This window comes from Cenococcum geophilum, assembly GCF_001692895.1.
Source record: "Cenococcum geophilum 1.58 unplaced genomic scaffold K441scaffold_33, whole genome shotgun sequence".
Taxonomy (NCBI): Eukaryota; Fungi; Ascomycota; class Dothideomycetes; order Gloniales; family Gloniaceae; genus Cenococcum; species Cenococcum geophilum.
This window is the reverse complement of record NW_027137591.1, coordinates 1,554,086-1,579,110: the sequence shown is the minus strand read 5'-3', so window position 1 is coordinate 1,579,110 and position 25,025 is coordinate 1,554,086. Positions and strand designations below refer to the sequence as shown.

Here is a 25,025-nt window from a genome sequence, read left to right as displayed (position 1 = left end):
TATTTTAACACTATGTTAATGTCCTAATGGGGTGAGTACACTAAGTCAATCACTGCTGTTGTTATTGTTTCGCTGATAAAGCAAACAGCAAGGCGTATTATTCTCGGTGCGGACGAACGTTCCCCTCGCAGCAGGCATTACAACAGCACTACGATGATTCTGCTAGCCATAATCCGTGCGAGGTCTGTGGGTTTGATGGATCCACATGGGAGAAGTTACTACGACACCACCGCAAGACACAACATCGAATCGTATGCCAGGGCTGCGATGATGGAGAAGGAATGACCTGGGTTTCTGGCTCGCAGGAATATATCGATCATTTGAAGGAGCAAAATGTTTGCAAAACTTGCGAACGGCATTTTGAAAGCCCCAGTAACCTTGAGCATGTGGGGAGATCGCCTTATCCTGTCGAATTCAATGCTAACAGACTCCTGAAGCATCGAATGGTCCATTTGAGACGGTCACTGGAATGCTACAGTTGCTACCAAACATTCAGTACCTATCTAGCGATGGTAATACATTTAGAGTCCGGCGCATGCGAGTCCGAAATCGATATAATCGATCTAAATGAATCCGCCGCTATGTGTTTCCAGTGGAAGGCATATCTTGATGAAGAGTTTCGTGATGATTTGCTTGATCGTCATGATTTACGGTCAGCGTACAGTGACTCGGTCTATCCGTTCAAGTGTCCTGAATGTGACACAGTCTTCACGAAGCTATCAGGTCTATTTCAACATGTGTATAGCAAAGCGTGCGATCAGGATTTATACGAAGGCAAAATAGGTAAACTGGTCAGATGGCTGGAGGTACGGCATAGTGCTGCCGAGAGTGAATGAGCAAATATACGCAAACGATGATAGGGAGTGAAACAATTGAATTCATATAAGTTCACTGGCTTGGCCATCTTAACGTAGTGCGCATCGCAATGAGTTCTCGCAAGCGTTGATAGCAATGTGGGTAGAATGAACTAAGAAGGAACTGGTGAATTCCCTATGTTACTTCTACTGTAAGGTTGATAAAAATACAGACATAGGCATACGACTCTGAGCTCCGCTCCTTCTAAATCCCTTACTTACTGATGGATCGCACGCTCGTATCGTGATCGCAATCTTAAACCCGCCTCGAATCCCTTTTATGTGCAATCAGTCCATTCTAATGTCCCCCCCCAGCTAAGCGAAAAACCCTGTGTCCGAAGGGTCCGCGTGCAACTTGCAACAGAATAAAGCTAACAACAAGATAGAAGCAATGGTATCTTTGGAATAAAGACATTAAGACACATACTTCAGTTTTACAAAGTATCATCTACAAAGAGTCCCTACTTACAATAGAATATTACTTTTCAATTTGAGCGGGGCATAGGGGCATCATCTCACATGGCTTCGGTTCAATTATGCTACGAGAGAGTATGTAAAGACCTTATTTCGAGGGACTTGACTGTATATTGGTGACAATGGTGTTTCAATGTTGATTTAATGGTGCGTTGACCGGAGCTGAAAAATGAAGCCCGCACATGCTGACAGTAAGAGTAGCCGAAAGCAGCTTAGCTGTATTTTAACCTTTTGCTGACATTTGCACAACCGGAATTCTGACGCCACACAACCACTTAGATCCAAGCAGACAGCCTCAGCCACAACTTGCCTAACTTAGTATTTGTTCTACCCTATTCAGGCCCTCCTTACAAAGACACCCCGAAACAGCCTCACCACCATACCGTCGACCTCCTATACCTCCTCTCGATGATACAGATGTGTTCAGAAGCTGCGATTTCAAGGTTCATGATGGCGTGAATTCCGTGTTTACGTTCGCTGAAGACTCTGTCCATCGGTACTCTCGTGCGCAGATTCAGCGGGCCAAGGACGCTCGACAACGGATTGGTCAGAAGAAAGAGAAACAAGAGGCAGTGGAGAACAAGGAGAATATGGAAATAACCATCTCGGAAGATCTTGGAGACAGCCAATTCGCAAAGCTAGACGCATCCCTCAAGCCTCTCAGCGGAGACGAACTTGAGCTCCTTATACCTAGCGATGAGTTGGAAGACGACGAAATCCATATTATCGAGACAACTACAGGAACCCAACAACTGGGCGGTGGGAACCACACACTAGAACACTACCAGAAGCAACTGATGCTCCTCGAGCAACAGAATAAGAAGCGGCTGTTGATGGCAAGACAAGAACAAGATACTATTCAAGGTTCTCAACCCCTACGTTCTAGCGGATACGCAAGGGTATTTGAGGAGAAACCAACAACGAAAGATAAGATTCAGGTATCATCGGCACAAAACTCCTCCGGAGATCTTAGTCTTAGCGCAACTCCACTCACACTTGAAACGCCTGCGACGCGCGCTGATCAGGGTACTACCCCTGCCGCAAAGAGGCAGAAGCGTCGCCATGGAGCATGAGATGAGTCGCACAAAGCAGCCGACAGTGGTATTTCCAATGGCGATGATTCGAATGCGCAACAAGCAGGGCCAGTTGAGGTGGGCGATCACTGCCATTAACTCTGACATAGCGGTCAAGTTCAGATACTAACTCGACCAGCGCCTGCCCCTCACTTCGACCTTCTTTACAAGATTTCATGCAACGAGAATCACTTAGGTTCCCATCCCGTGCCAGCCTTCCGCGATGTTCCCGTTCTCGACGCTTTCAACCCCGAAACTCCGCTTGCATAGTCTCGTTCGCACCTCAACGGAACGGTTGCTGTATTTGATTTAGCAGCCTTTATGGACAATGACAAGGATGACATTGCCTTCGTTATCATTAGAAACGTCGAATGCTCAGAAGCCTCGGTCATGATGGCTCGTGCTAATGGTGCTCTTCGTTGGACTGAAGCCATCTACATGAAGTCGAAGATCTCAAAAATTGCATTCCAGCAAACTGCAACATGTTACTTCCAAACTCCTCCCGAGGAGAAAAAGGATAACTATCCCTTTTCACACCCCCAGACTTCATCCGACCTTAACAAACCATTATATGAGCAGAATCAACTCAATCCCGCAGACTTATTCCTCTTCCACCATTATCGTTCGCTGGCAGCCTATGCCGTACAACACCCGGAGTCAAAAAGTCATGTCGACGCTCTCCTTGATTACATGCGTAATCAACGTAGCAAAGAATTTACGGATGCAGAGAATCACTTTGCGCGATGTCAAGTAACCGGTGCGTGTATTCTGTACCTGATCAAACCCAATGATCTCATCTTGAGTGGAACATACGGGCGGCCCGCCGCGTTTGTGCTGCAAGAGTGGCCCAAGTTGAGCAGTGATGGCTGGGTCACCCTCAATTGCTGGTCCTTTCAGACTGACGGTTCTGGCTTCGCTCGCAAACAAAGTGTGCTGAAAATTCCACCCATAGAGTTGGCAGACACGGACATACAGAAGCTGGTTGCATATCCTCTTTGTTTTGCATCTCCAAAACTACGGGAGATGATTGGAACTCGTGGAGAGAAGCAATGGAAACTTCGCAACGCAACGCAAATCACGTATAAAGGTTGGAACGTTAAAAGGGACCAATTTTTTGTAAGTCAAAAAATATCGTGTGCTCATACGTTTCACTAATGCTCCTAGCCCGATGCCAGATTTATAATCGATCGCACCATTTATCGCAAAATGCATGAATTCGCTCAAGCATTTCGATTCGATTGGCCAACCACAACCCATCCATTTGATCGCATGCCGGCATATCTCAGTGCTGATCAAGAGCCTTCAGAAATATCTTTTCTCCTGATGCCGCCGGATATTCATAGATTTTATCTCGATGAGAAGAAGTGGATCAAGCTCTTTGTTGACTGTGTCCATGATGTATCATGGAACAAGAAGGCCTATGAGAGATTGGTGCTCCCGCCTCAGACCAAAGACCTTATCCGAGCTCTGGTCACTGTCCGCACGTCCCAAAGGGGCGTCAGACAAGGTCTTGGTGTTGCGGGCAAACGAACAGACATTACTGGTGGCAAGGGCAATGGTCTGATCATGCTCCTACACGGTGGTCCTGGAACCGGCAAGACGTTAACCGCCGAGAGTATCGCAGAGGTAGCAGAAATGCCCCTTTATCGCGTCACGTGTGGAGACGGGAACAAGCGCAGAAGCAGTCGAGAAATACCTCAATACGGTGCTGCACCTGGGAAAAACATGGAACTGCGTGCTCTTATTGAACGAGGCAGACGTCTTTCTGGAGGATCGCTCAATGGCCGATCTCAAGAGGAATAGTCTTGTGTCTGTGTTCTTACGCATTCTCGAGTATTACGACGGAATCTTGATCTTGACGAGCAACCGCGTAGGAATGTTTGACGAGGCTTTCAAGTCTCGAATCCAAGTGGCACTGCACTACGAATCTAAACCGATCTGCACGGAAAAAGATACGGCAGAATTTCCTCGACATGCTCGAAGAAGACGAGGAGGACGTCAACTTTGACGAGATCAAGTATCACCTCGATGACCTTGCTGGAAAAGAGTTGAATGGACGGCAGATCCGCAATGTGCTTACAACGGCGAGACAGCTGGCCCTTTTCAAGAACGAACGTCTGGACTGGAAGCACCTGGAGCAGGCGCTTTCGGTCTCGTCCGACTTTAGCGAGTATTTGAAGCGCATGCAGGGTCACACTGATGACCAGAGAGCCAGAGATATTGGCTTGAGGTGATGCAAACGAACATTATCCCATGCACGTCCCTTTTTAGTGGACCAATCAGATCGGCTAGATTTTGTATCCTCATCGTCAGATTAAAGCCATAGATTTAATCGATTAATTGAAGTTTAAGAGCTGCAATAAAGTCCAAATTTAATATATACTGATACTATAAAGACTTAATTCGATCAAGGTGTTCTTGCCAGCAGGGTCCTTCCTTACAATTGGTAAAGACTATTGTTAATATTATTTTGATGTTCGCGCACGGGCCACGCGGGCTTCACTTTCCAGCTACGGCCAACCCGACATAAAATCATCATAAACACACACGAGCAACCACCAATATACAGTCGCTTTGCTCGGCATAGGATCTTGCATGCTTACTTGTATCTTGGTAGAGTTTTTATAGAGAAATACTGGCTTTTGAGTTAAGGGAGCCTGTTTGAAGTGACGACTCATGCTGCGCTCAAAATGAAAAGTGGTATTCTACTGTGACTGGGAATTCTTAGCAGGAGATACTATATGCAAATGAACTTTATGTCTTAAAATCCTTATTCCGAGATTATCTATGTTTCTACCTTCTTGTTAGCTTTGTTCTATTGGCAGATGCGCGTATAGTTTTCGGACCCAGGGATTTTCGCTTTGGTGGGGGGACGTTACTTGACCAGCACACGTGGTTCGTAGCTTGCAAATGTGGCGAAGCGCATTGGCGAAATGTGGCTGAAGAATCGCGAGTAACTTACAATGCGCCACAGTTATTCTGAGACTGGTTCAAGTATCAGAGTATGATACAGTTTCGATACAGTATGATATAGACACGCTAATGCACGCCAACACACGCTAAATCTGTCGCGGACCCCCACGGCAAGACTCTTGGAATGCATGTTCCAGAGGACAGAGTGTCTGCTAAGCTTAGAGCCATATTCTTTCTCACTGGGACTATCATACTATGGCTCCGAAATTCGAAATATGTGGATAATTGCGATTAAGCAGGGGGGCTACGGTTGAAGCGGCTCTCGATCTGTAAACGAATCAATTGACAGCATCACCGAGGCCGCGGTAATTTTCTTGTTGCAGACTAGTTGCCTAAGGAGAAATGCCTAAGGAACAGTGACACAGTGATTATAACTTCATAGACTCGCAAGGGAGAGACTTAAGATACCTAAACAGTGATTAGAGAGGAAGTAAACTAAAGAGTCACATCTTAACCATATCTAGATCGTTCACCCTCACCTGATTGAATTCTTTCCTGTCTAGAAATATATAAATGATCACACAGCGCGACTTCCTATCACTTCACTAAATCAATCATACCTCCCACCAAAAAGAGCCGCTAAGCTTTCTTATCAGGATCCCCAGGCAGCTCTGCCGGTTTTTCCGTATCACTATCATTCGGGGGAGCAAGTCCTTCAATTTCCATGCCTTCCGCCCGGAGTGCAGCTTCCTGAGTCTCAGTAAGCTCGTCCGTGTTGAGCGTGATCTTTGGTCCCGTGAACCTGTCCAACATGTGTCAGCAACTCACATCCATTCTAGATTGTCGGCGAGCGGAGATACTCACCATTTCCGCGCATCAACGAAGTAGTAGAGCAGTGATCCTCCCCATACAGCGCAGTTGATAACTACAGTGTAGTTCATGCTCTGCGGCGTCGGATTTGGACCACCCACGGGCATCATACTTAGAACGATGCCGAAAATGAGGAATATAATGGCGGTCCAGCCAAGCGGCTTGCTCATCCTTCCAGTGTAGAAAGGTCCAGGCTTAAATTTAGCCTCTCCCCAGACGAGGCGGCAGAAGATGGGAATACCCCAAGCAAGATTGTTCCCTGCAACGGCGAGAGAGAAGAGAGCCGCTGCGGCGGCTGGAGCAATGAGGCAAAGAAGGCCTAGCACGAGCGCAAGGAAAACGCAACCCCAGATTGTGCGGAAGGGGATGTAGCCGAGGTTTCTGGAGATTGGGCGGAAGAAGGAGCTAAAAGGTAGGGCACCGTCACGGGAGAAGGCTGTAGTGATATCAATATTGAAGTCTGCATACTCTGCTAGGAAACACTCACCCCACGATTGCCGTGAAGCAGCAACCAAGATTGACAACCCCATGAGGAACTGCACAATGAAGAGAAGAGACATTAATGCCAGCGCGCCTTTCTTGCCAATAGCATCGTAATAAATTTGAGCCATTGGCTGTCCGAAACTGGAACCCAGCACAGCCTCGAGGTCGGGATTTACGCAAGCAGCAATGACAATGCAGATGATGAAACCGAAGAGCCAGCAGCTTCCGATGGACATTAAAATGCCGTAGGGGACGGCTCTGGTAGCATTGGCGGCTTCTTCACTCATGTGAACCTGAGAACTTGTTAGTTACTACATAATTAAATCTGGAAATTGTAAGAAGACGCACGCAGCTGTCGAATGCTCCAATGGTCCAGATTGGGCTTAGCCAAGAAAGAAACCATGCTACACCATATTAGCTTTACTTTTCTATTACAATTCCTGGCGGTGGTGGTTCAAACTTACCCCATCCGGTAGGCCATGTTGTCAGATTGCCGGTTGTGGCAAAGATATATTTTCCGTCATTTCGTTCAGAAGCGCGGCCGATTGGGAGTGCAATAATCGTTGCAGCGATGATAACAAAGTTGGCGATGGAAAAGACTGTCTGCAGCTTGCCCATGACCTTCGATAAACTGGAAGCCAGCACTCCATGCAGCAAGACGCAGCATAGGAAGACGGCGTAGGTAACGCCATTTGAAGGCGTCCAATTGCCATCCCTAGCAATCACAATGACCGACAGGAACATTAGGGAGAATCCGTAGTCGATGGAGCAGAGTCCGCCAACCAATCCTAGATGCCACGTTAATTGAATAGAAAATCCGACTCTCGCTAGCAAGTTGCACATACCAAGCGTATTACTATACCCCACCAAAAAGCTAAGAGCATTCCGTGTTTTTGGTGAAGCAAAGAAATGGGTCCACCAGTATAGACCTCCGGAGGTGGGCATCGCGGAGCCTAGATCAGCCATTGCGAGGCCCACAATGAAGATGAAACCACTGGCAACGAACCAGCCCTACGTATATAATCAGTTTTCCGTATTATGGGGCTCCATCTAGCGGCACGTACCCAAACGAGACCGACAGGTCCTGCTGGTAAACTATAGGCTAATGTACTGGCAATTGATGGAAGCAATCCCATGATAGAGAAAGCAATGCCTGCATGACGTTGCTACGTTAGTCTCAAGCTTCGATAGAGTGTTTATTCGCGTGAATCCTACCGAATACTTCGATCATGGTGAAGTTGCGGCGCAACTCTTGCTTGTAACCAAGCTTGGCTGGGCGTATTCATTAGTTAAAGCTCTATACACTTTGATATAGTCTTTTCCTCACCGAGTACCGCAGCGTCATCCTCACTAGCAAGGCCTTCAGCTGCTGCAGCGGCCACACTTGAGCGCCGTCCCTCTGGTTGTTTTTCATCTGACATGGCTATGGTAGACGATTCAGTACACAGTGAAGAGACTAGTAGACAGCAGAGAGCAGATCACAAAGTGAAATATCGATCGGTTGATTGGAGAACTCCACCTTTTGTACCACGCACCTTCCTCTTGGGATTTTAGCAGGGATCGCATGGTGGATTGCGTGCAATTTGACACTCAAATGAAGCTCATTCATTGGACAAGTGGTGTCTTGAAAACCTCGGATTGATAAGGCCGATAGGCTCATACATGGTAAACCCTGGACCAAGCTAAAGAGGGAAAAGAGATGCAGGTGCACCGCATCTACTCCCGAAACAAGTATTCCTTCCAATGGTGAAATGTATCCTACGGTTATCGATAAGAGCCAGCCAGTAGAATCAATATGATCAAGGCTCCGTGATCATACGCGTACTTTGATTCTGGTGTTCGCGCATGGTCCAACCATTGGAAGGCATCACCATTTCCTGGCCCCGCGTTAAGCGGAATCACTCCGCCGGGAGGCTATTACATCGTACCGTTCCCGGTTGCATGGGCGGGGGGCCCTTTATAATGCTCGGGGCGAATAAACACCTACAAAATTGGGCGCCCTCATCGAACCGCTAGGATGGTTTGGGTCTTCTTGACAATGACGCCGTTCCTGTCAACGTTAAGGACAAGGCTTGGTTCCGCACATGTATCTTGGCTCGGCGAGATGGCCACGCTCTCGGTCCAAGCTTCTTTCCCTCCTCGGGATCGCTCCCCGATCTTTCGCGGGGCTGGCGGCTTACTGCAGCTTTGGGATGCAGCTTTTACTGCGAAGGTAAGAGGTGCGCTAGGGAAGGCCGAACAACCTCTACTGTAAGAGGGTCTGTGTTGGAGCCCACGCCGGCCCACAGCCCAGTAGCATCCAAGCAGCATCTGAAGAGGTCAATGCTCCGCTTGAGAGTCGGAAAGAGGGCGCCTCTGAAGCCCTTATCAGTCGTGCCACATGTGGGTTTTTCTTCGAGCCTCTGACTCGCCGATTGCTAGCTCTTTCAATCGAACATCAGGAGATCGGCTATTATGCTTTGCTGGATTGTTGTAAAATCTGTGAGACTCCAAACACCTAAGAGGCTGCAGATGCCAATAAGCGACTGTTCTTGAAGAAGTTGACGTGATACAAATGCTACATTTTTTTGACAGCAGACTGCCGGTATGATAACTTCAACTAATGGTCTGACCACTCTGTGGTCTTGTTGGAATTCATACTCATGATCAGGTATTTGATGCATTGCGCAAGCTCTCAAGGCGGAGAAAGGGTCGATTAGATTTCCAAATGGTGTTGGATGGCGGTCAGCTGCGGTGGAGAAAAGCAAATAATGCTTAGATTGAATGTTGTTTGGAAGAGGAAATGGCCGTCACCATCGAAATTGCAATGAGGATGCCATTTAAGAACCAAAAAACTCGGTCGGAAAAATATTAGAAAACGGCGAAAGAGACGAATAATGCTTTCTACGTAATTGTACTTGAATTTAGTCCTCATCGTATTTTTCGGGTTAGAAAAGGAACCTTGAGAATTAACGTTAAACGTGTGCGGAATGGGAATTGGCGGAGGCGATTGTGTGACCTTGTTCGCGCAACATCTCCAACATCGCAACTCGTTTGCATTTCACTCACTTGCCTACGTCACATTTATCCGAGCCGGCCGAACGCTCAAGGCCAAGTGTCCCAGTCGAAGAGCACGAAACATGCAGCGTCGAATGGTATTTCATCTCCGCAGAGCTTCTCTTGGGTGCGTCTCTAATGAAGGGCAGCTCACGAAAGAGGACGAGGCCTCGACAGGCGGCGAAGAAATCGAGGTCCGCCGTGAGGACCAGGAGAAGATCAACAAATTCAGCACCCTTCACCAGAAGGAGACAGGACTTGAGCAAGAACTAAAGAACAAGCAAGTAAGGCGCCCAATTTTCACTAGTGATGCTCCGGCTGACTGCGTCTCTATAGAAAGAAAAGGAGGACTTGGAAGAGATCTCCACCGAACTGGAGCTCGTCGATGAGGACGAGAAAGTTCCGTACGTTTATTTCATCTTTGGTCAAGAGGTCTATCTATCTCATGGTTTGCAATCATCTTACGCCCGTGATATAGATACAAAATTGGAGATTGCTTCGTATCATTGCCACAACCAGAGGTGCTCGAGCTGTTATCAGCATCAACCGAGAACATTGACAAAGATGTTAACGGTCTTGAGGAGAAGCTTGGAGAAATTAGGGAAGAGATGCAGGGGCTCAAGGTAGCATTGTATGCACGATTTGGCAGAAGCATCAACTTGGAAACCTAATTCCCGGTCCTATGCAAAATTCTTTTCCGATGCTACAGCGAAGCTTCCACCAGTGTCTCATCACCATAATATGCTATCCGAGGTCCACACGAAGCCCAATGGTTTCACTTCGTCCAGAATGTCTACATGCCACCTTAGCCGTCATTTTGCTTCCCTTTCTTTAGAATGTGCATTAATCAGGGACCCTGTTCACCAGCCATTGAGGCTTTCTTTACTCTCCCCCTAGTATCTCTGCGATGCCGGCGATGACCACTGGCTGCCGTCATAACCAAGCGAATTCCTTAACCCCATACTCCACTGATGAAGAGAGAAAGCCATCATGCATCTGTAATTCCTAGTGGAGACCTGCGGGCATATCGCCCTGAGTCATATGATCATGGCGGTGACTCCTTTCATTATTCTTCTTAACACACTCTCCAGATTTCAATTTGTCTCTCATTTTATTTGCCCATCCACCAACCATGTCTGATTTTGAGAAATCGGCTCCGTGTGAAGACCAGGTAAGAGATTCAATTCGATTTGGCGGGGAAGGCAGCTAGTCTAATGGTACGTATCGAAAATATAGGTGGTCTGGGATTTGAACTGACCACTTGGAATGCAGTCAAACGGAGTCAAACACCAACACGAATACGGCTGAACGAGAAAGATGTAGACGCTCAATTTAGGCTAGGAAAGGAGGGTGGGTTCAGAGGAGCTTCCTCATCTGGCCGCTCAGTTCAGTCTACTCAAAGCACGTCACGGGGGATCATCTCATTCGGGGGGGATGACCCCGGACAGCCAAACAATTGGACGAACCCACTATTATTCCACATACAGTCCAGAAGCTTACAAAGCTTTTGAATAGAAAAAGAAAGTATTTGTGGTCTTTGTGTCCAGCGCAACGGTTATTAATAGTACGATGTCCTCGTCCCTCGCCGCTGGTGCAACTCACCCTCTGTCAAACTATTTCCATATGACAGATCAGGAGCAGCTTGTCCTTCCCACATCCATATTCCTTGCCGGGCACACTTTCGGGCCGCTGTTATTTGGGCCATTGAGCGAATCGTTTGGAAGAAAATGGACAATGATATATGCCTTCATGCTCTTCCTGTGTTCCAATAGGCAGCGCCCTCGCACCAAATTAGCCTGCTCTAATTGTATTCCGATTATTTGTCGGTATATCTGGAGCCTGTCCTATAGCAGTGGTTGGCGGGTATGTATAATCGTCCCCAAGTTTTACGCTTCAGAGCTTACTCTCATAGGATATGTGCAGACGTATGCCACAATCCCGAAAGCCGCGGACGAGCTATGGCACTATTCATGGCCGCTACTACTTTTGGCCCTGTATTGGGTCCAGGAATTTCAGGCTTCATATCTACTGTAACTTAGGGCTGGTCCTTCTGGATCGGCGTAATCGTCGCAGGCCTAGCATAGCCATTCCTCAGAAACCTACGCACCCGTAATCCTCAAACGGCGTGCACAAAAGCTACGCAAAGAGACCGGCGACGCCTCCATCGTGGCTTCAATCGAGCTAGAGAAAATCGACATTGGCCACATCGTCACCGTTGTGCGAACTCATCCAATCCGCATGATCTGCTTCGAGCTGCTCGTCCTTTGTTCCTGCATCCACACCTCTTACGCTTACAGCATCTTCTATATCTTCTTCCAAGCCTACCCAATCATCTACACCGGCATCTACGACTTCAACGCCGGCGAAGAAGGCCTCACCTTCCTCCCGATCGGCATTGGCGCCGCCATCGGCGCAGGCATCTACCTATGCTGGGACCCGTTCCTCCGCCGGGCCCAAGCGCGCAACACGCCGTGGGCGCGCAACGAAGAGATGCAGCGGCTGCCGCTCGCCTACCTCGCGGGGCCATTCTTCGTGCTCTCGCTCTTCTGCGCGGGCTGGACGGCGCGCAAGTCTGTCCCCTGGATCGTGCCCACCCTCGCCGGCATCCCGTTCGGCATCGGCTAGCTGTGCCTGTTCATGGAGCTGCCGAACTACCTCGTCAACGCGTACGAGATCTTTGCAGCCAGTGCCATGGCTGCGTCTAGCACCTCCCGCAGCACCTTCGGCACGGTCCTACCGTTCGCTGCTCGCCCTATGTATGAGAAGCTTGGCGTGCCGCGGGCGTGCAGCTTGCCCGGCTTTCTGAGCTTGATTATGTGCGCGATTCCGTTTGTGTTCATCAAGTATGGTACGAGTCTGAGGGCCAAGAGTAAGTTCTGCCAGTACCTGGCGCAGAAGAAGAGAGGAGGCGGCGAAGCGGGAGAGGGAGCCCGATGGGGGGATGCCGGAGGATGCGGAGACAGGAGGGAAAGATCATTTCGAGGGGCTTCATAGTAGAATATGGGTGGTGAGGGAGTCGGTCGACTTGTTAAGGGTATGGTGATATGTTCTTTTGAGCGAAGAGTGATGAAGACCATAATGATCGAACCTTGTGATAACGACAGAATAGCGAGCAGCTTACAAAGGGATGGAAGCAGCTCCAATTTATAGTGAGCCCAAAGCCTTGGCTTTCCTCTGAACGTGCCTATTCCAGTCAGCATCTTCACTTCCACATCAATTATTTGCAGCCCCAAATTCCGACGCTGCATGAAGCCATCCAGGGGTACGCAGAATTCTGTTCGTGGAGATGAGAGGCCCACAGGCGCTTTTGTCTCTACAGGGAGCCGAGAACATCTGTTCTGTATTTTGAAAGTTCCATCTCTGCCAATAACCTATCCGCTCTCTCAAAGCCACTTCAAGCACTTCTTCATAACAAACACTGCTTCATCTAATCCATTCCATATGATTTATGACTGGGAGAAACTCGCCATCCGAATCTTTCACCCTGTTGGGTCCAGCCTTTCAGGTAATGGCATACACGCTTCTTAAACCGAAAATCGTAATGTCCCAGCCGCCCCAATCTCGTACTTGGACATACAACATACCCTATATCCATTACTGTTACATGTGATCCAAACGCTCAGCGCTGTCTCCGCAAAATCGTATCCAGCGGTTCCTACAGTTAATCCCCGCTCATAGCCCGTATGGAAGAATACATTTAGAGATGTACACTAAGTTTGAACCTACTTATTAGACTCTGTCAATAGTCGGTCCGACTTCATCTGCTCTTCCAATGAGCTCAGCGCTGGTCTTTAAGTTCTGTGCGCCGCTGAGAGCTTTATTGATAGTAGTTTCACTTCGCTCTCTCACGAGCCTTCGCAGTGCGTTGATCAGGAAACCGGAGAAGATCTCAATGGACCATGAGTCAGGGATCATGCTCAAAACCTACCCCTTTGTCAGCTAAAGGTGGCAACAGAACGCCCGCTGTACTTACGGTAGCCACATCGAACCATCCACCAAACCTTTCAAGTAACTCCCCGGTTCGTTCGATCCTATCGCTTAGGTCTTCGATGTGCAAGAACTCATGCAGTAGGTAGCCAAATAGCTTTGCCTGTTCGTCCCGCGAAGGAATCGATTCCTGGGGAACAAAGCCGGATGCTGGGCGAAACATGCTTGACCCTCCCAGCAAACAGTAGCTGATGGCAGTGTCGAAGTCACCAAGTCCATGCGTAAGCAAGCGAATGGCTTCTTCATGTCGGCCTTGACGGCCGTTGAGAATGATCATCTCTGGCACAAGTTCTTTTTCGTAAGGTGTCAGGCGCGATAGGATCGATGGAACGTCGTAGGATGATGTTGCGCCTTGATTAGTACCGAGCAGTTGTAGTAGCCGGAGGCGGCTATTCCACCACTCGGAATTGATGGCGTTATCGGTGATGAATTGACGATAAGTAGGTTTTGGGGGATGTAAGGCTCGGTATGTCTCGTAGGTCTGTAGCAACCCTTCTCTTGATTCTAGAGAGCCTTCCAATTCCGTGATAACAATGTCGAGATAGAATGAAATAAGGTCATTAACATATTGTGTATGCTTTAGACAAAGATTAGCAAATGGATCTCGATATATTAAAATAGTTCGGGCTGAAGACGGACCTTCTTGCCAAAGACGAGATGCTCGAGATAGTCTTTGACTGCACCGGGAGCTCGTTCCTTCAACAGAGCTACAGCGTGAGTTGGCTCGAACTTTACCCTGCCATGGTCATCTGCGAAGACCTGAACACCTAACTTAGGGTTCCTGTTGGCTAACCAAGCCCCGTATTCTTCCACTAACTTCTGGTCCCTTATTCTGCTAAGATATTTTCGTAATTCTAGTTCGCCATCAGTAAACTCTCCTCCTTCGTCGGTCTCGCCATCTAGAATACGTCTCCACGTGGCAAGAACTTTGGATGCTTTCGCATGCATTTTGCTGCCCTGATAAAGTCGGCTCAAGACATACAGCCGCTTGAAATGCTCCAACAACGCGATAGCTCGATCATAACAATCCAGTTCCCGGTCGACCACATCGTACAGCTCCGCTCGGATGGAGCCTGCCGTGGCCTGCCCTTTTGGACTGTCGCGGTCAAGAAGAAGTAGGATATGCAGTAAGGCGGCATCGATAGTTTGGAAAACGCTCGGGTCATTGGTGACGCTTGCCATTCCCTTTCTGCGTTTCCAGAAGAACAGATATCTTTTAACCAGCTGCAAAAGGTTATCACCGAAGGGTCCGTTTACCATAGCAGGCATACTGGAAAGGTCATTCTGTTGCAGGAATTCTTCGACTAGCGACGTAAGCCCGCCAGAAATTCGGATGCCCTGAGGGCCTTGTACGACCTCTTTTTCAAGAATAGGAAGGAGAGCTAGGATGACGCGAGGGTCGACTTCTCCTTTCATCAAGGCCTCCTCTGTCGATCGTTTTTCGTTCTCAAAGATGATTATGTTTGTTGTACTGCGAAGGATGAGCTCTATGAATAAAAGTACTGAGGCCTTCTGGCGAATGTAAATCAAACCCAGATACTCCGCTTCGCTACGGGGTTCTTGACCGCGGATATCATTAAGCAAGCGCTCTACTAGTTCACGGTTTGGCTGGATACGCACACCGTCGCCTGTGTGAATTGATTTTGCGAGCTCTAGACGAGAATCGAGACGGACAACCAACGGGTTACGAACAACCCACCAGATTTGATCACCAGCCCAAAGAACAATGCGAGTCTGTAGCTGCGAAAGGCGGTAGGTAAATTCGGCGTCTGCTTTCTCCTGTTTCGTTTTCCGCTTTTCCGCTTGAGGTTCCTGTTCAAGTGATGAATTGCCAGAAGATGTCGCTGAGAGTTTCAGGCGCTTTTGAGTTAGCATCTCACTGATCTCAGAGAGAACGATTTCATTTGGAGCTACGATGGTCCGGATCCCTAGTGGCATGGTTGCGTCCTCACCAGAGCCGCTACTTTCGGCTACACTGGGAATGGAGGTCAGATCTAGCCACTCCTTTGTTGTCTGGCCCTCCCCAGCCTCCATATCCCACCGCTGAATCTCCACCCCGCATTCTTTTCCGTTTTCTCCTTCGTGCTGCATCACAGCTAAGATGTAGCCTTCTTCTGGAACCTGTCCGGGGGCGAGAGATGCCGAAATATCGATACCGCTGCCATCCACGACGAGCGCATCAGGGTAGTTGCTAAACTCAAGAGTGCCACGAACAACATCACCATCTAAGTTCACAAACATCCCGACGCCTGGATCAGATGGCGTAGTACCAGTCGTAAGGAGAAACTCAGATGGTGTAGGGGATGCAATGTGTGGCTTGAGCGGAATAAATGCCTTCTTTTCTGGCGGTGGTATTTGCTGAGCTGTGCTTGTTTCTGATGGAGCGGGCGGTAATGGTTTATCAGGTGTAAGTGTACCCGCTCTAGGAAGGCTAGAAGTCCTCTCTGGATGTCTCTCCGGCGATTGTGCAGGTCCCGGAGAGTGTATCCTCTGAAACGATTCTGGAGTATCAAATCCATATCTCTGGCCACTGGGCGGCCGTGGGCTCTCTGTACGTGCTTGCCTGGCCCCGCTACTGAAAATACCAAGACTTGTGCTCCGTCCATGACCACGCTGCTCCTCATGAGGCGGAGACCTTGGGTACGCGCTTGTAGATGATACACTCCTTGAGACTGTGTGCGACGACATAGCAGATGGCATATTCTCTGATACGCCCCTAAGATTACCGGCTTCCTCATCAAGAGAAGATATTGGGAAAAGGCCAATCTTTTGCTGATGTTCTACATCTAGCAGAGCATACGAACGAGCGTCTGCTGCGCACGAAAAATTGTCCCGACGGACAGAGGCCAAGCACCCCCCATATTCAATACTTCTAATACTCCGGGGGCCATCCTCTCCTACCCTAACTAGCCTGATCCTACTTCTTTGACATATCATCACGACGATACCGTCATTGGCACTCGGGTCGTCATCCTCTGCATTGAGGTCTACACCCCCAACCCATGTGCACGCAAGTGGCTTTGTACTTGGAAATGCTGGGCTAAGCTCTGGCAAAGAGTAGAATGTAAGGGTATTGTTGCACAGAATGCATGCCTTGTTAACTTTAGGCAAGAGTAGGATCTGCTGCACCCCGGCACCAGTGGATTGTGTGTAAGCTGGTTGGAGTCTCGAGGCAATGATAGCAGTTGGCTCCCCCGAAGGGTCACTGGGTTCAGGTGGTATAAGGACGAAATGGAGAATTTCAGCGGCAGATGTGCCTATGTACAAATTGCTATCTAAGATCGCAAAATATTAGCTTCGCACATGAAAGGCTACATGACCCTTGAGAAGCCAAAGCCTAGTGGCCGAATGATACTATAGTTACTCACTCCATAATTCAACACAAGTGATCTTGATATCTGTAGACTGGCCATCCGCGGAGAGTGGGATGTCGGACACCAGCCTGCGGAGAATGTAAGACCCAGCCTGCGCGTGAGGTAACTCTGTCAATTGCTCCGGCGTGGATGAAGTTTCCATATTCCGTGCCGGCTGTATTCCCCATTGCTTGTTACATGGAAGGACCAAAGGCCGGTGGTGCCTAGAACTGTCAGATGTTTGGCGTTGAAGCTGTTTGACGAATCGGCTGCGCTTGCGACGCCACATCTTCACAGGGGGGTGTTTGTAAAGTGCAGAATTACATAAGCGCGCAAAGTGCTCGCTCCCGAATGCGTCGGTGACTTCGCAGGCACCGATTCCCGATGTTTACTGTTGGCGCATCTAGCAATCAACGGGGAACGCGGCTTCCTCGCTCATATCCATTAGGTTCACCAAGCATCATCAAAATATAAGGTTATTCAAATGTATAAGGAATCAATTGTACATAGATTTTCTGGTGTACTACACGCTACGTCTCATTAAGATTCTACGCCAAGCTTAGCTCCAAGCAGTACAGGATCACATCTTCCACTTCTTACCAGCGTTGTGGACCTCAAAAATGTTAAAAAACTGACCACCAGCAGCCTGAAGTTCAGCGCTGGCAGCAGGATCGTTGTTCGATTTGATCGCGGGCTTAATATCACGCGCTCTATACCTTTTCTTCACCTCCTAGCCAGCAAACTTCCGTAGCTTTAAATTATGCTTAAACCTGTCTAATTCTTCAAGCGTGTGGTTATGTTCCTCGCAGTCGCCGTACCGTATAATTTTGACGCGATCAGGAATAGCACAATCTTGTAAGTAGTACATCGATATCTTCATCTTCATACTACACTCCTTCGCGACCGTTATAGGCTTATTCTTCTTACCTGCGCCCTTACTTTTTTGCTCTGCGGGCGCCATAGTCGACAGAGGTAATAGTCGTCACCGCGTCCGTTCTTAACCTCTCCTTTCTTTTAACGAGACCAAATATTATCTATGTACGGCCAGAGAGTTTGAAACTGCTCCCAATCAAGCTCTATATCTTGAAAGAGAAGGAAGAAGGCTTCGCGCCACTGTTTAATAAGGGGGGGTTGCTGAGAAGAATATGGGCAGCGGCAGCAGCGTCGGCAGGAAGGTCGGCAGGAAGGCTCTGTTTGAGCAATGAGGACGACATGGTGGTAGAGGAGCTATTACAACAGGATATTGTTAAGATAGGCGATTTGTATGGATTTAAAAAGCTTCAAACTTAATGCGGACGATAAGATGCTAGAGGTGTTGAGAACGATGGCAAGGGAAGCCGCGTTCCCCGTTAATTACTATGGCGCGTCCATAGTAAACAACGGGATCGGTGCCTGCGAAGTCACCGACGCATTTGGGAGCGAGGGACGTAACTCAACTGCCCATACCGCACGGGCCCGCCACTAAAGTAGTCGTATCACTGAGCACCGGTAAAATACTCGTTACATAGTAATTTAATATAACCGGAGCATCCTTGGTATACCACACGTGACTTATTTATTTACTTACTAGCGCGCCTAAACATAAAGTTATTTAGAATGCAGGTTCCTTATATATTTACTATATCACGAGTTTTAGCATGGTATTAAGCTTTAAGCAATATATTTAATTAGCAATCTACCTATCCCTCTACTTTCTCTAAGTCGTATATCTCCTCCGGCGACTTATAGCCCTCATTATTAGAAGGTAGATCCCTATTACTGCCACTATTGTTAATATCCTTCTAAAACTGGCCTAGTATATAGGACTTCCCTGCCTTATATTATAAGGCAGTTCCATAAGGCTCGTAATAATAGTCCTCTTCCTACTAAGTCTCCCCTTCTAGTAATGCCTTATTAACTTTAACGAGGCCTTTTAAATCGGCTATAAGGAACCTCCGAGATAACGTTTTTATTAGTGGGCTAGTAGCTAAAGTAAGGTTATTAATCTAGGTAATAAGGATATCGCCAGCTTTTTTACTTAGTAGATTTGCCACCTTATTATAAAGGTTATAGTAAGCGGTTTTAAGTCGCTTAATAACCTCTCTAGCTTATAGATCTTGTTATTCTAGTGCTCTAATTTCCCTTATTATTGCCTGATTGATGTACTGCTTTATATAAACTTAATAAGCGTTATAGCCGCACTTATTAAAGAGAAAGGCCTATTTATCCCAATCCTTATCTATAAAGACCTTATATAGCAACTGTTGGTGCTATAGGTAATAGTAGGGGATCTACCACTTGTAATAGAAGAGGTAGTAGTAAGCTCGCTTATCCTTAAAGTTCTAGATATCTGCAAGCTTATTAGCAAGCTTTTAAGCTTTACGGATCTTGCCGTATATTAGTTACTAGATTAGATAGGGGAAGCGCTTTAACTAAGGGTATTTAATAGAGATGCTGAGGTGTTTCATACAGAATTCTTGCTATTATTGCTCCGCTATAGCATCCTATTAATTAGCCCGTTTATCTATCGTAAGAAGGAAACTAAGAATACTAAATTTGCCTTATAATTTCTTTAAGCCGGTAGATAGCTTCTTAAGGGAGTTATACTATAATTTGTTTAGGTTAGTAGTTAGAATTTAGAGTAGTAAAGGACTATAAGTACGTAGATAGTTAGCCTAGAGCTTACGTGTATTAACTTAGTGGCAAATAATATACTTAACTAAGTTAAAGTTTAATTTATCCCGCTTACGTTTCTTAGAATGCTCCTTAATATCCTTAGCTATAACTATAGCTTAGTATAACAGAACCTTGTAGCAAGAACTACGATAGGCTCGTTATTGGGCTAGGTGTGTAGGAAATGCAAGTACAAAAGTCAACAACGTAATAACAACTGGTGGAGTGGTTGCCCAATAGATTAACTCCAATTATATTCTAAGAATTACTACAAGGAAGGAACTATCTAGGTAGGGACTAAGGGTTCTTAAATACACAACCGTACTCCTAAGAAAGTTATTGCTCTGTCTACTCTATCTGCTTTACTCGCTCTGCGATAGATTTTATAGATTATATAGATTATACAGATTACATTACGTAACTCTACTTATCATTCCTCGTTATATGGTTTTACGGGTTCTATTCTAGACCGTGCTTATACTAACTAACTAGCTTCCTCCGACTCTTCTCTAAGTAGTCGTAATATTATACTTAAAGCATTCGTAACACCATCTTCCTCCTCTTTATCTTCGTCCTTAAAGATACCTAGTATCTCTAGGTCGTTTACTAGAGGTGTAATATCCATCTAATTAATTTAGTTAACATCATTACTTATAATGCCTAAAGCACCTTCTTCTTCTTCTACAGCCCGTCGGTCTTGTACTATTACTGCGATATTATCTCTTAGTAAGATAATACTATCTCCGTATTCTCGTTGTGCAAAAAAGGGGCTAGTTTATATTGCGTTAGCGAGTCCTTTATCCTAGTAACCTTTCTCTTATTTAGAGTGCACTAAAGCGAACATTTGGTTATTTTGTAACGTTCGCTCTATCTCTAATATTAAATATGCGCAACCTATTACTCTTAATAGTCGTCTAGTTCCCTAATTAATTTATCTTAGGGTCTTATATTTAGTTTAAGGCAGAAAAACTTAAGGGCAATCTTGCCGCAGCGCTAGCGGAAGCCCATCGTCGATCCGAAGAATCTGCTCGTGCCCTTAAGGCTTAGTAGTCTGCCTTTGCGAAAGTTTAGCGTCTTTAACGTGTTCGTAAGAAGGTTCGCTCTAAGGAGTAGAAACTTATAAAATAAGGTCTTTAGGAACTGGGTAATAAAAGAACGGATTCTCCTTTAATAAAGAAGGAAATAGGTCCGAGTAGTTTAGCAACTGCTTTTCTTAGGTCCCCCTTAGGTAACTTATTCTTTAGCGATCCTTCTTTATTAATACTGCCTAACCTAATCTCTTCTAATACTCCTATACCTTTCCTATAGCGTTCTTTAAATTCTCTAGTGGCTCTTAGGTAGTCTTAATATAGCCTATCTACTTAACCTTATACTATGTTTTATTGTTAACGTCCTTATAACTAATAATCCTCAAAACTTACTATTCGTCTTCCTCTTATCCTCTATATATGTCTGCTTTATAGACCGGTGGCTTAATATTTCTATATACTAGTTCTAGCATTACAATATACTGTATAGGGTAGATCTTCATTTTAGCTAGTAGGTTTAACTTAAATATAACCGGTAAAATCCTCTATATAATTTTAAAGGGTCCTAGTCTAATATAGTCTAATTTCTTACTTAGTCGTTAACTCTTAAAATTTTTATATAGTAGCTATACTTTATCTCCCTCCTTAAGATCTAGTCCCTTAGATCTCTTAGCATTATAATACTTTTTTATTCTCTCTTATACTTTTTTTGCTAATTCTATAAGGTCCGTATAAAGATTTATTAATGTCTTTATTCTTTCTTTAGCTGTACTACTTGTTTTCTTTACTTGCTATGGTAATAACGATATTCTTAGCTTATATCCGTAATTTGCCTTAAATGGTAATGTGCCTATTCCTTTTTAAGGTGTTGTATTATATGCAAACTATATAATTAGTAATAGCGATACCTAATTGTTTTGTATATAATTAATATAATGCCTTAGATACTGTTCTAGCGTCTAATTTAACCTTTCCGTTTAACCGTCTGTCTACGGATAATATGCGGTAGAAGTTGCTGCTTAAACTCCTTACTCCGCTAAGAACACTTCCTAGAATACTATTATAAATCTTAGATCTCTATCTAATATAATCTTGCTTAGTGCTCTATATCTTATAAATACTTCTTTTATATAAATTCTAGCAATATCTTCTGCTGAGATTTCTTCTGTATATGCTATAAAGTATCCCTACTTTATAAGCTTATCCACTATTACTAAGATTGCGTTATGATCTTGTCCGGTAATAGGATCTTTTAACTTTAGCAACTTAATAATAAAGTCCTATAATATGACCTCCTATAGTCTCTCTAGTATTTTAACAGGTTGTAGTCCTCTATATGGCTTATGCCTTATTAGTTTGTTCCTCTAGCAATCTAGATATTCCTTTATAACCTTTCTGGCTATCCCCTAGATTCCGTTAATAATATACTCCTCCTAGAGTCTTAACACTAAGCCCGTAGCTCCGTTATGTCCCTAAGTTAGTCCCTTATAAAAGTCTTCCATAAATTACTCCGCTATGCTTCTTGGGATGTACTTTACTTCTTGGTTTTTGTATATTTCCGTCTGTGGATCTTCTAATTATGCTTCTAGAATTTTTTATGCCCAAAAGCTTTCTAGTGTCTTGTAGACTTTCCCTAGTTTATTATCTTCTTAAGTTGCTGTAATTTTTAGATAATTATACCTAATTAATCTGTCTGTATCCTTTCGTAATAAAGCCCCTAATAGTTTTTCCTTATTTTATAGTTTAGCTTTACGGCTTAGAGCATCTGCCCGCGTATTGTCTGTACCTTTAGTATACTAAATCTCGAAATAGTATTCTATAAGCATCTCTGCCTATTTAACCTGTCTTTAGTTAAGTTCCTTTATCGTTAGGAATCCTGTTAGGTTCTTATAATCCGTTTTAACTATAAATAGTTTTTCTATACCTTGTAAGAATGCTCTTTATTCCTTTAATACTGCAACTATACCTAATAACTCCTTATTGTAGATGTCATAGTTTAACTCTAGTAGTGTTATTTTTTGACTATAGTATGCTATTAGGTGCTATCTATCTAGATACTTTTACATAAAGCACGCCCCTAGTGTATAGTCTAATGCATCTGTTTCTATAACCGTCTTTAGTCCTAGTTAATAGATCTTAAGAACTAGCTCCTAGGTAAATAGCTCTTTAACTTTTTTAAAGAGTTCTTTCTGCTCTTTTCCTCATACCTATAGTTCTTCTTTCTTTATTAACCGCGTAAATGGCTTAATATCCTTTAACTACTGCGCTATAAACCTTCTATAGTAATTATAAAATCCTAGAAACGATCTTAACTATATAACGTTCTCTAGTTCCTACCAATTTACTATAGCCTCGATCTTCTTTAGATCTATACTAAGTTAGCCTAGTTCGATAATAAATCTAACGAAATTGGTTTTCCTAGTAAAGAACTCGCATTTCTTAATTACTACTAGTATCTATTCTTCTTATAGTCTCTTTAAAACCTATTTAACATGTTCCCTGTGTTCTTCCTTAGTTATTAAGTAGATAATAATATCGTTAAAATATGCCATAATAAATTTATCTAAGTGTTCTCCTAATATATTGTTAATACGCTTCTAAAATGTTGCTGGTACATTTATAAGTCCGAATTGCATAACTAATAGTTTATATAGTCCTTCCTTTAACCTAAAGGCTGCCTTTTATTTATTGCCTTTCTTAATCCTAATCTAATGGTATGCCTATCTTAGATCTATCTTTATAAAGATTTGCGTATTACCTATCCTGTCTTAGATTTCGCTAATTAAGGGTAAAGGATACCTATCCTTTTTAGTAATGCTGTTTAACTATCTATAGTTGATATACAGCCTTAGTTTGCTATTTTTCTTTGGTACGAATAGTACTAGATAACCCGCTAATAACTGCGATGGTCTAATATATCCCTTTTATAGATTTTTTTGGATAAACTCTTTTAACGCTTTACCTTCTTTTTCGGTAAGCTTGTAGATTGGAAAGAACCTTAGACTTATTCCTGGTTTTAATTCTATTTTATAGTCCTATGCTGTATATTTTAATAGCTTTTTACTTTTTGGTAACTATAGTTTCTTGCCGTACTTGTGGTATCTCTTTAGTATATAGCTTAGTCCTTTTTCTATTTCTTTGTAGGTTGCTCCTACTTAGTACTATACCAACTTAGCTTATTATTGCATCTTACGGCGTTAAGTATTTCTAATATCAACCTAACCTATAATCTAATTAATTCTTGGATTGTATTTCTATAACTAAGGCATGCCTAATACTGCCTTATCCTGTCCTAATGGTAGAATATTAAAAGATATCTCGATTTATCTTCCTTTAATAGTTATCTAAATAGGTCCTATTTTAAGATTAATGATCCCTCCTCTATAGGTTATTAGATCTCCTAAAATCGTAACTAATAGGTAAGATTGCTCCTTTTATCTGTAAGGTAGTCCTATTCTTTTAATTACTGCTAGTAAGATATGGTTTCGCGTTACTCTACTATCTATTAGCGCTTTAAACTGCTGATCTTGCCAATTAATTTATAAATTTAGGTGTTGTCCTTGAATTCCTTTAAGGGTCTAAGGCTCTACTACTAGCTCCCTCTGGTCCCGTGGGCCTCTACTTTTCCTAACTATTAGCTGCTTAATCCTAGTATACTTAGCTTACTCTTTAGCTAATACCTAGTTCGCTTTTTATCTTTAATATACTATAGACACGTATTCTCTAGGCATTTCTACCACTATTGTCCGTTTAAGTATTCTTCCGTAAGGAATCTTCCTGGTTAAAGTACTAAACTTCCTTCCTCTTAGCCCTTTATTGGATGCCATCTATATATATACTTGGCATTTCTGTACTACTGCTCGTCTATTATCTAGTATATCCTTATAGGGTACTTCTAATTCTTTTCTTTCGGATTCTTATACATTTCGTATATATTATCTATATATGCAATCCATAATAACGTATAGTGTGCTAGGTGCTTTAGGTCAACTCTTGGCTCGTCTTTATCCCTAAGTTTAAACCTTTATTATGCTAATCTGAACGTTGTGACTTTATTCGCAGGTATTAAAATACGTCTCTCACTTCTCTAGTCCTCTAAATATTCCTTTAGATCCTTTAACGTTATAATTAAGGCTCCTTTAATATGCGTTATGGCCTTCTCTATAATTAGGTGGTTTTGGATAACTTTTTCATCTAACTACATATAGAAATCCTCCCACTCGTTATTATGTCTTTGCCTATACTACTTTTAGTACAGCTACTAGAGTATATACGGTCTGTCCGTAAGGAAATATCTCTTTA

The 25,025-nt window shown here is 44.5% G+C and overlaps 8 protein-coding genes across 8 annotated transcripts; 5 read left to right on the top strand and 3 right to left on the bottom strand.

Annotated features, from left to right (window-relative positions):
• Positions 1-86: 86 nt before the first annotated feature.
• On the top strand, positions 87-836 carry K441DRAFT_571567 (uncharacterized protein; the record flags this gene model as incomplete). Its single annotated transcript, XM_067643988.1, has 2 exons — positions 87-386; positions 438-836. Coding segments are annotated over 2 exons (699 nt in total), but the record flags the coding sequence as incomplete, so codon positions are not given.
• Positions 837-1,678: 842 nt separating this feature from the next.
• On the top strand, positions 1,679-2,592 carry K441DRAFT_189634 (uncharacterized protein). Its single transcript, XM_067640429.1, has 2 exons — positions 1,679-2,479; positions 2,541-2,592. Exon 1 carries the CDS (start codon positions 1,919-1,921, stop codon positions 2,399-2,401), a length of 483 nt encoding a protein of 160 aa, XP_067501781.1. The 5' UTR covers positions 1,679-1,918; the 3' UTR covers positions 2,402-2,479; positions 2,541-2,592.
• Positions 2,563-4,289, top strand: K441DRAFT_189643 (uncharacterized protein). Its single transcript, XM_067640430.1, has 2 exons — positions 2,563-3,517; positions 3,566-4,289. The coding sequence occupies exons 1-2, from the start codon at positions 2,723-2,725 to the stop codon at positions 4,202-4,204; spliced, it is 1,434 nt and encodes a 477-aa protein (XP_067501780.1). The 5' UTR covers positions 2,563-2,722; the 3' UTR covers positions 4,205-4,289.
• Positions 4,290-5,826: 1,537 nt separating this feature from the next.
• On the bottom strand, positions 5,827-8,373 carry K441DRAFT_640490 (gaba permease). Its single transcript, XM_067646617.1, has 9 exons — positions 7,995-8,373; positions 7,883-7,939; positions 7,732-7,820; positions 7,513-7,678; positions 7,132-7,455; positions 7,016-7,071; positions 6,672-6,960; positions 6,179-6,620; positions 5,827-6,116 (listed from the first exon to the last, which is right to left on the bottom strand). Exons 1-9 carry the CDS (start codon positions 8,086-8,088, stop codon positions 5,954-5,956), a joined length of 1,680 nt encoding a protein of 559 aa, XP_067501779.1. The 5' UTR covers positions 8,089-8,373; the 3' UTR covers positions 5,827-5,953.
• A 1,291-nt stretch (positions 8,374-9,664) lies between these two features.
• Positions 9,665-10,597, top strand: K441DRAFT_706881 (Prefoldin, subunit 4). Its single transcript, XM_067653687.1, has 4 exons — positions 9,665-9,801; positions 9,853-9,987; positions 10,040-10,107; positions 10,182-10,597. The coding sequence occupies exons 1-4, from the start codon at positions 9,787-9,789 to the stop codon at positions 10,372-10,374; spliced, it is 411 nt and encodes a 136-aa protein (XP_067501778.1). The 5' UTR covers positions 9,665-9,786; the 3' UTR covers positions 10,375-10,597.
• Positions 10,598-10,917: 320 nt separating this feature from the next.
• Positions 10,918-12,697, top strand: K441DRAFT_688541 (MFS general substrate transporter; the record flags this gene model as incomplete). Its single annotated transcript, XM_067652201.1, has 6 exons — positions 10,918-11,088; positions 11,219-11,465; positions 11,542-11,566; positions 11,616-11,733; positions 11,783-12,289; positions 12,329-12,697. 6 exons carry the CDS (start codon positions 10,918-10,920, stop codon positions 12,695-12,697), a joined length of 1,437 nt encoding a protein of 478 aa, XP_067501777.1.
• Positions 12,698-13,432: 735 nt separating this feature from the next.
• Positions 13,433-17,206, bottom strand: K441DRAFT_688540 (TGF beta receptor associated protein-like protein 1; the record flags this gene model as incomplete). The annotated part of the gene is made up of 4 exons (XM_067652200.1): positions 13,433-13,627; positions 13,677-14,267; positions 14,330-16,965; positions 17,059-17,206. 4 exons carry the CDS (start codon positions 17,204-17,206, stop codon positions 13,433-13,435), a joined length of 3,570 nt encoding a protein of 1,189 aa, XP_067501776.1.
• Positions 17,207-17,575: 369 nt separating this feature from the next.
• Positions 17,576-18,340, bottom strand: K441DRAFT_663546 (uncharacterized protein). The gene has a single exon (XM_067649213.1). It carries the CDS (start codon positions 18,002-18,004, stop codon positions 17,774-17,776), a length of 231 nt encoding a protein of 76 aa, XP_067501775.1. The 5' UTR covers positions 18,005-18,340; the 3' UTR covers positions 17,576-17,773.
• Between the last annotated feature and the right edge of the window lie 6,685 nt (positions 18,341-25,025).

Excerpts from the sequence above, each read along its gene's own strand:
- K441DRAFT_189643 (XM_067640430.1), top strand. The coding sequence starts at position 2,723 with ATGGACAATGACAAGGATGACATTGCCTTCGTTATCATTAGAAACGTC. Across the intron at positions 3,518-3,565 it reads TTAAAAGGGACCAATTTTTT|CCCGATGCCAGATTTATAAT; the intron begins GTAAGTCAAAAA and ends TAATGCTCCTAG.
- K441DRAFT_706881 (XM_067653687.1), top strand. Across the intron at positions 9,988-10,039 it reads AAGAACTAAAGAACAAGCAA|AAAGAAAAGGAGGACTTGGA; the intron begins GTAAGGCGCCCA and ends GCGTCTCTATAG. Across the intron at positions 10,108-10,181 it reads GATGAGGACGAGAAAGTTCC|ATACAAAATTGGAGATTGCT; the intron begins GTACGTTTATTT and ends CCCGTGATATAG.
- K441DRAFT_663546 (XM_067649213.1), bottom strand. The coding sequence starts at position 18,004 with ATGGCGCCCGCAGAGCAAAAAAGTAAGGGCGCAGGTAAGAAGAATAAG.
- K441DRAFT_640490 (XM_067646617.1), bottom strand. The coding sequence starts at position 8,088 with ATGTCAGATGAAAAACAACCAGAGGGACGGCGCTCAAGTGTGGCCGCT. Across the intron at positions 7,456-7,512 it reads GGGGTATAGTAATACGCTTG|GATTGGTTGGCGGACTCTGC; the intron begins GTATGTGCAACT and ends CGTGGCATCTAG. Across the intron at positions 6,961-7,015 it reads TTGGAGCATTCGACAGCTGC|GTTCACATGAGTGAAGAAGC; the intron begins GTGCGTCTTCTT and ends ACAAGTTCTCAG.
- K441DRAFT_189634 (XM_067640429.1), top strand. The coding sequence starts at position 1,919 with ATGGAAATAACCATCTCGGAAGATCTTGGAGACAGCCAATTCGCAAAG.